A 13,218-nucleotide genomic window follows, 5' to 3' on the forward strand; every position below is an offset into this window, starting at 1 on the left:
CTTGTTCATTCTCTACATGATCATTCTTTCGAGGTTGATATGATTGTGGATTCTTATGTACAACAGTTGGAGGAGGTCTCTTTATGTTTAGAGGAGACATGTGAGTCTTTGGGACTTGTTCTACATTCATCTCCACTAGATCTTGGAGTGCCTTTTTCAACAGTGTGGAGTAGTTATCCACCTTTGGAGGGGGTATCTTTCAGCATCGACATGGGGACACTTGAGCAGTTTTCAGAGACTTCATTCATCATGAGTTTTTTTCATACATCTCCCCTTTATGATTGGGGAGACTTCATGGATACACCTTCATGGATACACCTTTTGGTTTTGTTTCTTCCTAAGGGGAGGAATGTTGTTTGACGTTCATGGAGCAATTTCTTCATTCATTCTCGAGCTTCTATCATTGATGCAAATTCTACAATGAGGGGGGGGACTACCTAGCTTCTCTTCTTCTCTCGTATTTTGGGGACTTTTTCTTCAAATGGGGTTTTGTTCCTCACATGCTTCTATGAGAGTTCTCTTGTATAGTTTTCATCTCTCTTTTGGGGGAGGGTTTTTTCCCATTGGGTTTTTCTCTCTTTCCCCGCTTTGTGAGATATTTCATTGCATTGGTTTGCATGCATTTGCATTTGTACATGGGTACCTAACATGGCCTCGTAGCCGGGACCCATCTTGTATTGCTTAGTTGCATTGTAGACTTAAGTGCATTTCCCTAAGTTGCACTTAAGGGGGCGTGTTGGTGTAATTAATTATTCATGTTGGATATTTTTACACCTTACTTAAGTTTACTTAGGATAATGAATTTCATAGTAGTTTGGGTATGAGACACTTGGGTTTTTGTGCCACATTGGGATAGTGTGTGTAGGAGAATTTCCACCTTTTATGGTGTGATCTTGTTGTTACATTCCACCTTCGATGGGTGATCCACCTCATGTGGAATATTTTATTGTTTCTCCTGCCTATCACACCTATTTTCTACCTACCCTTGTTTCTTATTAAGCCAAATGTCATGTTTGTGTGCTCACATATCCATATAGCCTTGCCTATATAAGCAGGCTCATCTACATTGTATGTAATAACTATTGAACAATCATTTTTTATCTATTAATGAGAATATAGTTTATTCTTGTCCTATATTTTGTCTCTCTATTTTGTACTTTTCATTGAGCTCTTGATGTTGGCAAAATCTCACACTTCTGAATCTTGCAATTGACTGTGGAGTGATTTAACCTTCCACAATTTAAACAAAAAAACTTCTCTTCGATTTTGATTGCTTGGTACCAATCCACCCCCCGAAGTCTCAGTTTAACTTTTGTAGGAATCTTCCTAACCACGACAAGTTGAATCCTGGCATATAAATATGAATCCCCTTGGGCGATGTCCGCTTCAATTTCAATCAGAGTCCCAAGAGATCTGATAATCTTTTCTAGGGCTTCCTTCGTCCAGTATTCCATTGGGAGATTGGTTAGCCTAATCTAGATTGGTCTGTCATAGGGGTCCGTTTTGAGAGGGTTAAAATTCCTATGCCATTTCTAAATGTATAGAGGCTTGGAATCCATTGTCCAGAGACCACCCTCAAAGATTTTTTGTTGCTCTTCTTCAGATGCAAAGATCACAACAAAGAACCCTTTTGGCAGGAACTTTGTCATTTGAGGCGTCTGCCATGAGTTTCAATCCATTTAATAATTTTCTTCCGGTTTAATCTTGGTCGGATGAATCTATAGATGATCACCAAATCTTTGAGGTATTCAATGTCTTTCTCGACCTCTTGAGTGACATTAATAACTTGAATTTTCTCTCCCTCATCATTCAAATCGCTCCCTCTAATTGGATTCGATGCATCGTTATTCCCAATAACCCTATCAATGCCATGTGAATTGCTATTCTGAGTTTTTTCACATTCCTTTTTTCGCTCCAATTTTATTAAGTGTTTTATTTTAAACATGTCAAGAAAGAAAAATTTTGATTTGTTAATTTGAGCTATTATTTATTTATTAATTATTGTTGAAAATTTGATGGGTACAAGTTGAGTAAATACATAATCATTAGATAAGTAATTAACCAAACTAAAAAATAGAGAGAAACATAAATAAAATTTTGAACCCTAAATCATTCCACACTATCTCCTTAAACTCAGAGTCTATCAAAGTTTTTTAGAAAAGGAACCCTATTCTTATACCTAGCCACCTCCAAAAACTCACCATCTCCTTGCTAGTCCCTTTTCAAGGGACATATACCATCTTTCATTACTCCTATGTCTAGAAGAGAGGCCACACACATGGATGCAGTGTTAGAACTGACTTGGTACAAGTGGTTTTCCCTTAAAAACTCTTCTTTGAGAATCCAATGTACTACAAGAAGTAAGATGCTAAACATTTTATTAAACATGTTGTAATCAACACCTTGTTATTAACCCCCAAAATGTCATCTATCCCTAGAAAGAGGTAAGTCTTATAGCTATGTCCAAGGTTTTGAGGTAACTTTTTTGAGAATTTAATGTTGTATGTATTGGTCTTTGAACCTCATGTTTAAATAAAATTGAAGTTTGAATTACACACACAATATATGAGGTGAAAGGAACAATATTACTAATATAAAATGGTGACATCTGATAGCTTATGTAACTAAAGTATTAATATATCCTTGTGTAAAATGATATAATAAACTCACATGATCCTACAAGCCAATACTTTCCTTGTCATGATTGTTCTTTGATAGCTCATAAATGAACTTCATAGCCCTACCAACTATTAAGTTGGCTAATGAGTTAGCTTCTTGGTTGGAACCATGATATACATGGTTTGGTATATGTTCGAAACTTGATGTGTGTTACAATCATTGATGACTGTATACACCTAAAAATGGTCTGAAGATAATTAATTAAATAAGCAATTATTTAATTAATCTCTCTTCCCAATTTAATTGAATTCACTAAGCAATTTGATTAAATTTCCCTTTTCATCTACTTATTAATAAATCTAAGGATTTATTTAATAAGTTCACTTCAATAATCCCCTTTGATTAATTAATTCAAATTAATTAATTCTCCCCATCAAATCATTCTTCTAAATCCCATAATTAATTAAAACAAATCAAATCAATGAGTTGTTGAAATTAATTAGCCTTTTTCACAATATTTGAATTTCTAAATTCAAATTCTCCTAACTTCTACCACTCTTAAACCTAACCCATTCTACCTACCACCTTGTCTCCTTTCATCCAACATCTTCTAGAACATTGTGACACTTGTCACTAAGTGTTTCCTTTCATCCACCCTCTTCTAGAAGCCTCTTGACACTTGTCACCATAGAGATGAAAGATGTTCCCTTTAATCCAATCCCCTTTGCCAACCTCCTCCAATTTAACCATTGATATCTTCAGATCAATCTTGACCATTGATTCTTGCCACATCACCCTTAGCTTTGGAAAATCCTATAAATAAACCTCATTTTGGAGCACAAAGGGTCCCAATTTCATATCATTTTTGCATCCGGTCCCAATTTGATTTCATTTTATGCATTGTTACTATAGGCATCTAGCTTATAGTTTATCAGTTTTAGCAATGTTATCATGCTCAATTTTAGCTTAATCTTAGCTTATTTTCTAGAATAATCATGAAATCATATAGCTTAATCATGCTATTCTTGCTTGATCATGCATCTTCATCCATCAAATCCTCCATCTAAGTGTAGTCAAGTCACTGGAGTATGCATAATCAGATCTGAGAGCATTTTTCATACTCCCATTTACTAGGAGGCAATAAGTCGATTAGCTATGGTTTTTCATTTCATTAATTCAATTTATTAACCATTGCTTGTAATGATTTATTGAGTGCATTGTGGTTGTAGATACAGGTACACTTCACAGAGCACGACAATGACAAACTTTTTTGGTGTTGTCCTTGATGACACAGACTGTGTTGTCTGTGATTGTGTGTGTTGAGGTAACGAAAGTGAAGAGGTATTTGGAGTTATTCAGTTGTGTGGATATAGTATATGGTCTAGAAATGAGTGTTGAATATTTGCTATGTTGTAATCTGGTGGTGATGTTATTTGTGTTGCTCGTGATTATGTGTTGAGGTAATGAAAGAAGAGGGATTTGGAGTTATTTAGTTGTGTTGATGTAGTATATGGTTTAGAAATGAGTTTTCAAATTTTGTTATGTTATCTGAAATCGATATATATATATATATACACACACGTCTACGCATACATACATAAATACATATATATATATATGTGTGTGTGTGTGTGTGTGTGTGTGTGTGTGTGTACATATATATATGTGTGTGTACATATATATATACATATGTGTGTGTATATATATATATATATATATATATATATGTACACACACATATGTATATATATATGTACACACACACACACATATATATACATATATATGTGTGTGTATATATATATATATATGTATATATGTATATATGTATATATATATATATATTTATATATGTATATATGTATGTATACATATATGTATATGTATATATATATGTATACATATATGTATATACACACACACACACATGTGTGTGTGTGTGTGTACGTACACACACACACACATATGTATGTATGTATGCATGCATAGACGTATAAATTTGACCACTTTCTTAAATGAATATTTAATATTTATTTTAACCCCATCCCTCCTATTAATTAAATCCTATTTAATTAATTTCTTCATTTTCATCTATTTGATTAAATAAATTATTCAATTTATTTAATTAAATTCACCTAAACCTTTTTTATCCTTTAATTAAATAAATCACTTTATTTAATTAATTATCCTTTTTTCATTTTAATTAAATTTACATTTAATTAAATTGACCCTTGCATATAAATAAATCTAATTTATTTATAAAAATCCCCCCACTTGTATTTATGCAAGTTGCATCTATTTTAGTTGAAATAAAACATTTTATTTTAATTAAAATTCTTTTTCTCCCATTTGCATTTTCCTACATCTCCCATTTGCCTCCTAAACCTCTTCTAGAGCCTTCTAGATTCTTCTAAACTATCCTAATAGGCCTAATCAACTCCTAATCATGTCCTTTCCCTAAACTTGAGGAAGTCACTTCTCAAGTTTGGAGGAAAGTCTTCTATATTCATTTAAGGCTATATTTTTTTCAACAAGCTAACTTATTGAGTTCCCCCAAATTTGGAAGGACTCTTACAAATTTGTCCCCAAAGTCTTCCAAACTATTAATGGTTAACTCAACCTTCCCCTCATGATTAGATACTTTCTCTCTAACTTAACCCTCATCTAACCCAAGAATCTTATCAAGCACTCATGGCTTTAACCTTGGTTATCCTGTTAACCCTTGCACAAGAGTTTACCCCTTGGGTAAAAGCTTTATCCAATGGATGACCCTAACCCAACCTCAACCTTACCTCATAAGGTAACCTTCATGTCTTCTTAGGCATTTAATGCCTCTTGCATCTCCTCTCAAGCCACCTCTTGTTGACAATTGTCACCATTTCATTGGTGAAAATTGTAAACATGGATTGAGTAACTTTCAATCCTAACCATTGTTAAGATTATTCAATCTTAACCATCCATTGCCCTATTTTCCCTATAAATAGAGCTCACATTCCTCATTCTCCATATTCAAGTTTCATGCATCTATATTATAGTCTAATTTACTAAGCATTTTAGCCTCTCTTTGTTAAAATATCATCATAACATTTAGAAGCATTTCATTTCATATCATAGAATATTCATGCTAGTATATCATGTTAGGATAATTTGCCAATCTCTTTATCATATCACTATCTCAATCTCAACTTAAGCATAATAGTTTTTAACATATCATATAGATCTTAGAATGCATTCATGCATATAGATCACAATATCACTCGTTCTTGGAGTTGTCATTCCTAAGTCATTTGCTCAATGATCTGAGAGCAAAACATTGGCTTTAGGGATCCTGTGAGATAGAGAACAATGGGACACCCCTTGGGAAGTTAAATTAGTTTAAATTAGTTTATACTTGCACCAAAAGTCTCATTGGTATGTAGGTCATTTGATCTCAATTTATTTGTTTTAATTAGGTCACATTTTCTTGCGTACAATATGTATGTATGTATGTATGTATATGGATATGTATGCATATGTATATGTATATGTATATACACACATGCACACACATATACATATACATATACATATACATATTGTAAAACAAAATGTGAGCTATTTTTTATTTTTTATTTTTTTTATTTACCCTCTAATGATCTTATACTTACATCAATAGACAATGTATTAGACCTTACATTCCATGTTGACAATTTGTGAATTTATTGTATTATGATAACTATACCACGCACAATTCAATATTTCTACCATAAGTTACCATTAATGTTATTAAGTGGTTCTTAGTAATAATATTGAAGCACACCATAATTAAATTGACCTTGATAACTACTACATTGTCATCCTTCTTGTCATATTCCTCTTATTATTAATGGTAAAGGCCATATGTGATTCTCGATTTGCCACTTGCACCCACACTTCTAATTTGTGCTTCCTAACACATTATGAATTACCCAAATATTATATCTTATTGTTATTATTATTTTAATCATGAAAATAATAATAAAAATAATCAATTTCAGCCTTTAAATGAGATAATGTTGCCATTCTACTTTAAAATTATTTAAATTTGTTACAAATGGTTTAACATTGAATTAGTGATATAATATTTAGTTTCCTATTTTATTGTTAGATAATTTAATGCCATTTAAAATGTCAATTTCTAAGAAAAGTAATCTAATAAATTTAATCTATTTGTTTGAAGAAAAATAAAAGATTAAAATGATTTAAAAAAATGACAACTAAATCTATTTATAACTTATTTATATTTTTAAAAATAAATAACATACAACTAATGAAATATATCAAATAAATTAAATTAAAAAATAACAATAAATTTACAATAATTATATAAAATAAAGATATAAAAAATAATAAATATATATTTTTAATTCTTAAATTAGAACAACAATACCGTTTTCATACAATTTTTAGATAATATAATAATCTACAACATCTATGATCTTCCTGATAAAGATTTTAAAACAATTTTCAATTATAGACGTAAACAAACTATAGCTGAGTTGATAATAATTCAGCCTTACGTAACATGCGCTATAAAAAAAATATGTTACTTCTTATTTAGTGAAAGTGCCACATCAACTCAGAGTTTCATATCTAAAGAATTTATTTCTATTTTTAACGCTACCTTTAGTAATAAATAAATACGGAATCTGTCTAAACAAATCATACGTATGCCTTTCCCAGTGAACAAACAATAGTAAAATTCGTCATCGCTAAAATCTACTTTTAAGTTAGCTACGTTTTTCCTAATTCAAAACAATAGTAAAATTCGAAATAGCTAAAATTTCCTCTAAAGTTAGCTATGTTTTTAAGTAATAAAATCCCTAATTTAGTAGTTGAATAAATTGTTTCCTCTGCCCCTGCGGAAATTTATTACTGTCCAAGGCGCTCCTGCAAAAAGAGTATTCAATTTTTTACAAGGATATATATACATTTTCTTTGCAGTCTGATTGCTGAAGTGCGTATATCCAGTCTCGCTTTATCCGTGTAAGGCTCAGATTTCTGTTAATTGCCGGCATTTGAGCTTATAATATAATCTTCTGGCAAAGAGAATGTAATGAGGGTTTGAAAGGCCAAGGGTTTGAGTATTGCTGTGGTGCGTACGCCTTAAGTTGGAAATTCTGAAATCAATTCAAGTATCCGAGTTGGAGGGAATATAAGGATCAATTTTGGTTATTATTGTAAGTTTTCTGAATCTTTGTGTTTTTATTTGGTCAAATAATTCACATTTGTTTGGAGTTGTTATGTTCTGCAAAAATCTCTGTTTACCGTCGTTTGCTGATTTTGATTCAATTTTGTTGTTGTAGTCACATCTAATTAAAAAAAAAAATTTAGCAGTCAGGGAGCCAATTTAGGTTTTGGGGTAGGGTGGTGTAGTTTTCCTTTTGAACGTACACACGTTAGTTTTAACTTTATTTTTGAATAAATTGAATAATTTAGTTACGTCAATTCTATTTATTTTTTAATTTGTTGAGGTGCTAAAAAAAGTACTAGGGTCGCAGCTTTTGTTACTTTGTTCCTAGTAATTTATTTCTGGATTTTGCAATGGTGTTAAATTTAATTTTGTTTTTTAAATTTTATTTGCAGTTGAAAAAAAACTGTTTATACTTTTGACATTTCTGCAATTGTACATTTTCCTTTTGCTTTTCTTGAATTACTGTGTCCTTTTTTATGTAATAGATCTGGTAAATAAAATAACAAATTACTATTAAATATCATAAAATTTAAGAAGTGAAAATGTAAATGTAAATCTTGTGTTCTTGTTTCTGTTGAATTTAGCTGTTTTATTTTATTTATACTTACGAGGAGGGTTTTAAATTTTTAAAATACTGGTTATTAAATCTTCTTTGGTATATATGTGAAAGTGCACATAGAATTCAGGGCTTCTTTGGTAAGTCTTCTGATTATTTTAAGTTGTTTTAAATAGACAATTGATATTTGCTTTGGCTTATTTGGTTTGCTATCATTGTTTTTCTTCCTGCTTATATGTAGTTTCTGAATTATTTTGGTTTTAGTTAGAATGTGGTACAGATTTTTTTATCTTTTAATTTTTAAAGTAGTATTCATTTTTATAATCTTATTCAGATCAGGGAAGGAGCAGCTAGATTTTATTTTATGTAATTGTTTTCACTTTTAGGTGTTTTTTTTTGTTTCTGCACCATTATTTCCTTATGGTTTTGTAAGAGGTCTGGAATTTTGATTTATTTACTGTTATTTTCATTTAAAAAATTCTGTAATTACTAATTCGATTTGTTATATTTCTATGGCTGAACATTTTTATTTGTTTTTGTGGAATTACCTGTCATTTCTTTCCTATGCAGTGACCAAGAAAAGGAAAACAAAAATTTCTGTAATTATCAATAAAGGTTTAGCAGAAAAAGTCCAAAAGTAGTTATTTTGTTTCTGCAAACCAACCTTATTATTTTTTTTGTTTACTTAGAAGGGTTTTAAAGAACTACTTATTAGGTCTGGAAAATGTGTGATAGTGGCAAGTGCACATGGTATTAATGGCTTCCTTGATACAAATTTTTGCTTTTTAATTCTCCTTTTGAAGGGATCTTAGTTTTTTTAGTTTATTACACTTTTCTATTTTATAATGGGATGTGTGAGAATACTGTGTATATCAATGTGAGGTTAAACAAAAGAAGAATCGGAGGTTGTTTGGTCATTGCTGATTTTGCCTTTGTTTTGTTTCCTTTTACTTGTGGATAGCAGGGATCTGAATAGTCTAGTATGAACAATATGAAATTCAAGGAAGGCTGTATGGTTGAGGTTTGTAGTTCAGATGGGGGTAGTTTTCAGTCTTGGTTCCGAGCCAGGATCATTTCATGCAATGCAAACTGTTACCAAGTTGAGTATGACAACCTTTTAAATGACCATGGAAAACATTATGTGAAAAATGTGCGGGCTGATGCAGTTCGACCAGAACCTCCTCACATGACAGAAACAAGAAAATTGGCACCTGGGCATGTGATTGAAGTCTATGATAATCATTCATGGAAGGTGGGTAGAGTTCTCAAAGCTTTACCTGGAAGGTTATTTGTTGTAAAATTAATGGAATCATTACGACAAAGAACATTTCATCAGTCTGTTATTCGTGCTCGGCTGTTTTGGGAGAATGAGGGATGGCTGCATAATGTTGAGGTACAAATTGGTTCCACAGCTTGGTTATTGGTTTGATTTTTGACTAGTATTTATCTTCTGAAATGAAAAATTCACAAGGGTTTTTTATTTCTTGCAAGTTTTTATGAAATATTAAGTTTGACAGAAAAGATTACAATTACTATTTTACATGTGTGTTTGATGATGAAATTTCATTCTCTTTCCTTTGATTCATTTTTTAGTTTGGAGTAGATAGAACTAGCTATCTTATTTGCCTTGCAGTTTTTATTCCTCCTCTTTCTTTCTGGATGAATATTGCAATTTCTTGATTAAATTTTAATACGGTTAATACTTTTTCTGTGTTTTCATATCTGGGTGTAAGGGAACTCAGTGCTGCACCAATATTTGTTAACAATATTGTATTGATTCTTCCTTACCTTTTGGTGTGCAGTGGTTTGAAAATGTTAATTTTAATACGGTTATTACTTTTTCTGTGTTTTCATATCGGGTGTAAAGGAACTGAATGCTGCACCAATATCTTTTAACGATATTGTATTGATTCTTCCTTACCTTTTGGTGTGCAGTGGTTTGAAAATGTTTGTACTTCGAAGAACCAATTGTATTTTTTCAATCTTGCATCCAAGTGGTTCTGGTAGACATATTATTTGAGTGAATAAATTTTGTTAATGCTATAGATGCCTCATATATTGCAACAATTTAACGTCAAGCCAATTGTTGAGCAGTTTATTTATCAAATATTTATGTTGTTTCTGGTGATTATATTGCATGAATGTGGGAATAATGAACAATAAAAGTTTTAGATTTGAAATAAAATTTGCCATGAACAGAGGATTGTTATGTGAGATTTAGAACATGGACTATATTGCTTGATTCATTTTGTGATTGTCAATCCTTGGCTCTTTGAAGTATATGTAGAGTAAATGGCTAGCTTCTGACAAGTTTGAGGGGATGCCTGGAGACAACTCTGTAAATCTCAGGAAGAGGTGACTGAGAGTGTTTGTACTAAAGATTAAAGACTAGTAATACTGAACAAAATGATCTTCTAACAGATAAAATATTGTTTTTCATATTTTTTAATTATTTTAACAGATAAAAGACTAGTAATACTGAACAAAATGATCTTCTCATAACTTTTTCTCCCTGATTTTATCTCATAAAAGATGATGATAAGTGGTTTATGTTTCACTTTTGAAGATGCCTTGAAAGGTTAAAGACTGCTTTGTGTAGATAATTAAGGGTTAGTCTAACTTCTGATACATTCAAAAAGGGAAAAAACTAACATTTTTGGTTTATATTTAGTCTGCCTGTAGGAAACAACCTTGTGCCAGGGGGTGGATAGACAAAGGCTTGGGAATGTACCTATATCATTCTCCATTTTTGTTTCCTAAGGAGCAGGGGGGAGTCTTGAGAATCCTTGATGACACATTCCTGTGTATATAACTAAATGGGTTTATGTCACCTCTAAGATCATCTGACACCAATTCTGTATACTAATCTTATGTTTCAGATCCAATATATTATTAAATTATTAGTGCACTGAGGTTTGCTCATGGTATTTGAAAATTTTATTGGAAATAAATTGAGTCATATGTGCCATAAGAAGTTGTATTTATTTCGATTGTCTGATGTTTATTTTTGTGCATTTGCATGCAGGCCGCTAGAGACCATTTACTGAAAATGGGATTTCGACACCACAATAAGTCGCATTTTGGAAATCAATTTCTGGAATTAAATGCGAAAACAAATGCTGGATACAATGAACATGAACAAGTTGAGGATAAATACTATCCCAACAAACTTTTAACAAATAATCTAAAAAGAAAGGCAGGCAGTCAAGTGCAATGTGCTTATCAAGAAGATTTTTTGAAGACTGAAGCTGCTTCTCAGAAAAGGAAGTTTAGACGTCAAGAGGTGGTAGCACAATCAGCCTTGCCTGTACTGGAAAAGGTAGATCCATTATCTTCACACAGAAAATTTGTGGGTGAGAAATGTGTATGCATGTCTCCTAATGAAGCCAGAATAAATCAATTGGTTGAGGAAGCTGAAAGCATTCAGTGCTCTGTAGCTAGTAATAGCAGTAGCAATGAGTTAGATTATATGTTACATTCTGATAACAAGAATTCAAAACAGAGTTTTAGTGAAAGTCATTTTGATGATGCTCAGTCTTCCTGTGGATGTCCAAACATCAGGCAAAATGAATCTTTTCTTGAAAATGAAGTAGAATGTAAAATACATAAATTAGAAATTCATGCATACCGTTCCACAGTGAGAGCTTTTTATGCTTCTGGGTGTTTGACTTGGGGGCGAGAAACCTTGCTGACAAATCTCCGTCATGAACTACACATTTCTGATGAGGAGCATTCATCTGTGTTGACACAGTTGTGCTCAACAAATGCTCTGTAAGTTAACTTTTCTGTAAGATTCATTCAGTCATAGGTAATTCAAGATTATTTCAGGATTGCCTTTTGAGATGTTAGTTCTTGTGAGTACAAGTTTCTGCATTCCCTTGCTTCTGATTGCAGAAAAGGATACAGTGAACAGAAAAGTTTTGTAGCTCATAATTTCATGTTACAAATATATGAGAAATTGGCAAAGCATAGGCAGCCAAGCAATGTACTTATGAATTTTGTACAATAGTTTCTCATTTACTTAATAAATTCCAATTGAAGTGTCTCAACTTTGGCTAACTGCTATGCCACTTTGTGGGTATTACTCTAGGCACACGATCAATGAGGCTATGAAATAATTGTACCATAGATTCTCATTTATTAATCTCAAATTCCAGTCCATAAAATCATCAACCAGTGATGATACCATCTTCTTTAAGGTTGATATTAGTGCATACGATGAGTAATGAATATCTCTGTCTTATATTGAAACTTCGCATGTCTACCAGAAGAAGGTTTGTATAGAAACGTCATTCTTTTTCAGTGTGTTGCAGTTAAAATGTTAATGTTGGCTTTAATGAAGTATAATGTTTGGTGCTTATGATGTATGGTGTATGATGTAGTGTGCTTTTTTTAGCATGCTAATTTTATTTTTATTAACCCTGATAATGTTAATTTCTTATGCTCACTGACAATAAATTTTGTTTCAAAATTGGCATATTACTTCAGTTTCATCTAATTTTTTCTATTAACCATGATAATGTTTAATGAGTTTTAATGTGAAAAACTGTGTTTGACTAATAATTTTTCATTCACAATTCGAGTGCTGACACAATTATTGTAGAGTTTTAATAGAATTTGCTTACACATGTATTTTCTTTTCCTTTAATCCTAAACTTGCAACTGCAGACATGAGAGTTGCTGATTATGGCATTATATAAACATCTATCCATTCAATATTTCATGCTGTCAGTCTTGAAATTCATGATTGGGTTAAAAATTTGAGAACCAGATTCTACTGACTTGTCTACTCTTTATATAATTGATTTTATGCTGCTTTTTTTTTTTCACC

At 31.7% G+C, this 13,218-nt stretch overlaps 1 protein-coding gene across 7 annotated transcripts in view; it reads left to right on the forward strand.

Annotated features, from left to right (window-relative positions):
• Positions 1-7,333: 7,333 nt before the first annotated feature.
• Positions 7,334-13,218, forward strand: part of LOC131036469 (uncharacterized) — a 50,850-nt gene continuing 44,965 nt past the window's right edge. For 2 of the 7 annotated variants that reach the window (XM_057968363.2, XM_057968365.2), the window contains exons 1-3: positions 7,335-7,817; positions 9,352-9,780; positions 11,413-12,158. In XM_057968363.2, coding sequence (XP_057824346.2) covers positions 9,370-9,780; positions 11,413-12,158 — 1,157 coding nt within the window. In that variant the 5' untranslated portion in view covers positions 7,335-7,817; positions 9,352-9,369. Of the gene's footprint in view, positions 7,818-9,348; positions 9,781-11,412; positions 12,159-12,477; positions 12,590-13,218 lie in introns of those variants that run through there. The other 5 variants (XM_057968368.2, XM_057968371.2, XM_057968370.2 and 2 more) reach the window with 4 other exon arrangements.

This window comes from Cryptomeria japonica, chromosome 7 (genome assembly GCF_030272615.1).
Source record: "Cryptomeria japonica chromosome 7, Sugi_1.0, whole genome shotgun sequence".
Taxonomy (NCBI): Eukaryota; Viridiplantae; Streptophyta; class Pinopsida; order Cupressales; family Cupressaceae; genus Cryptomeria; species Cryptomeria japonica.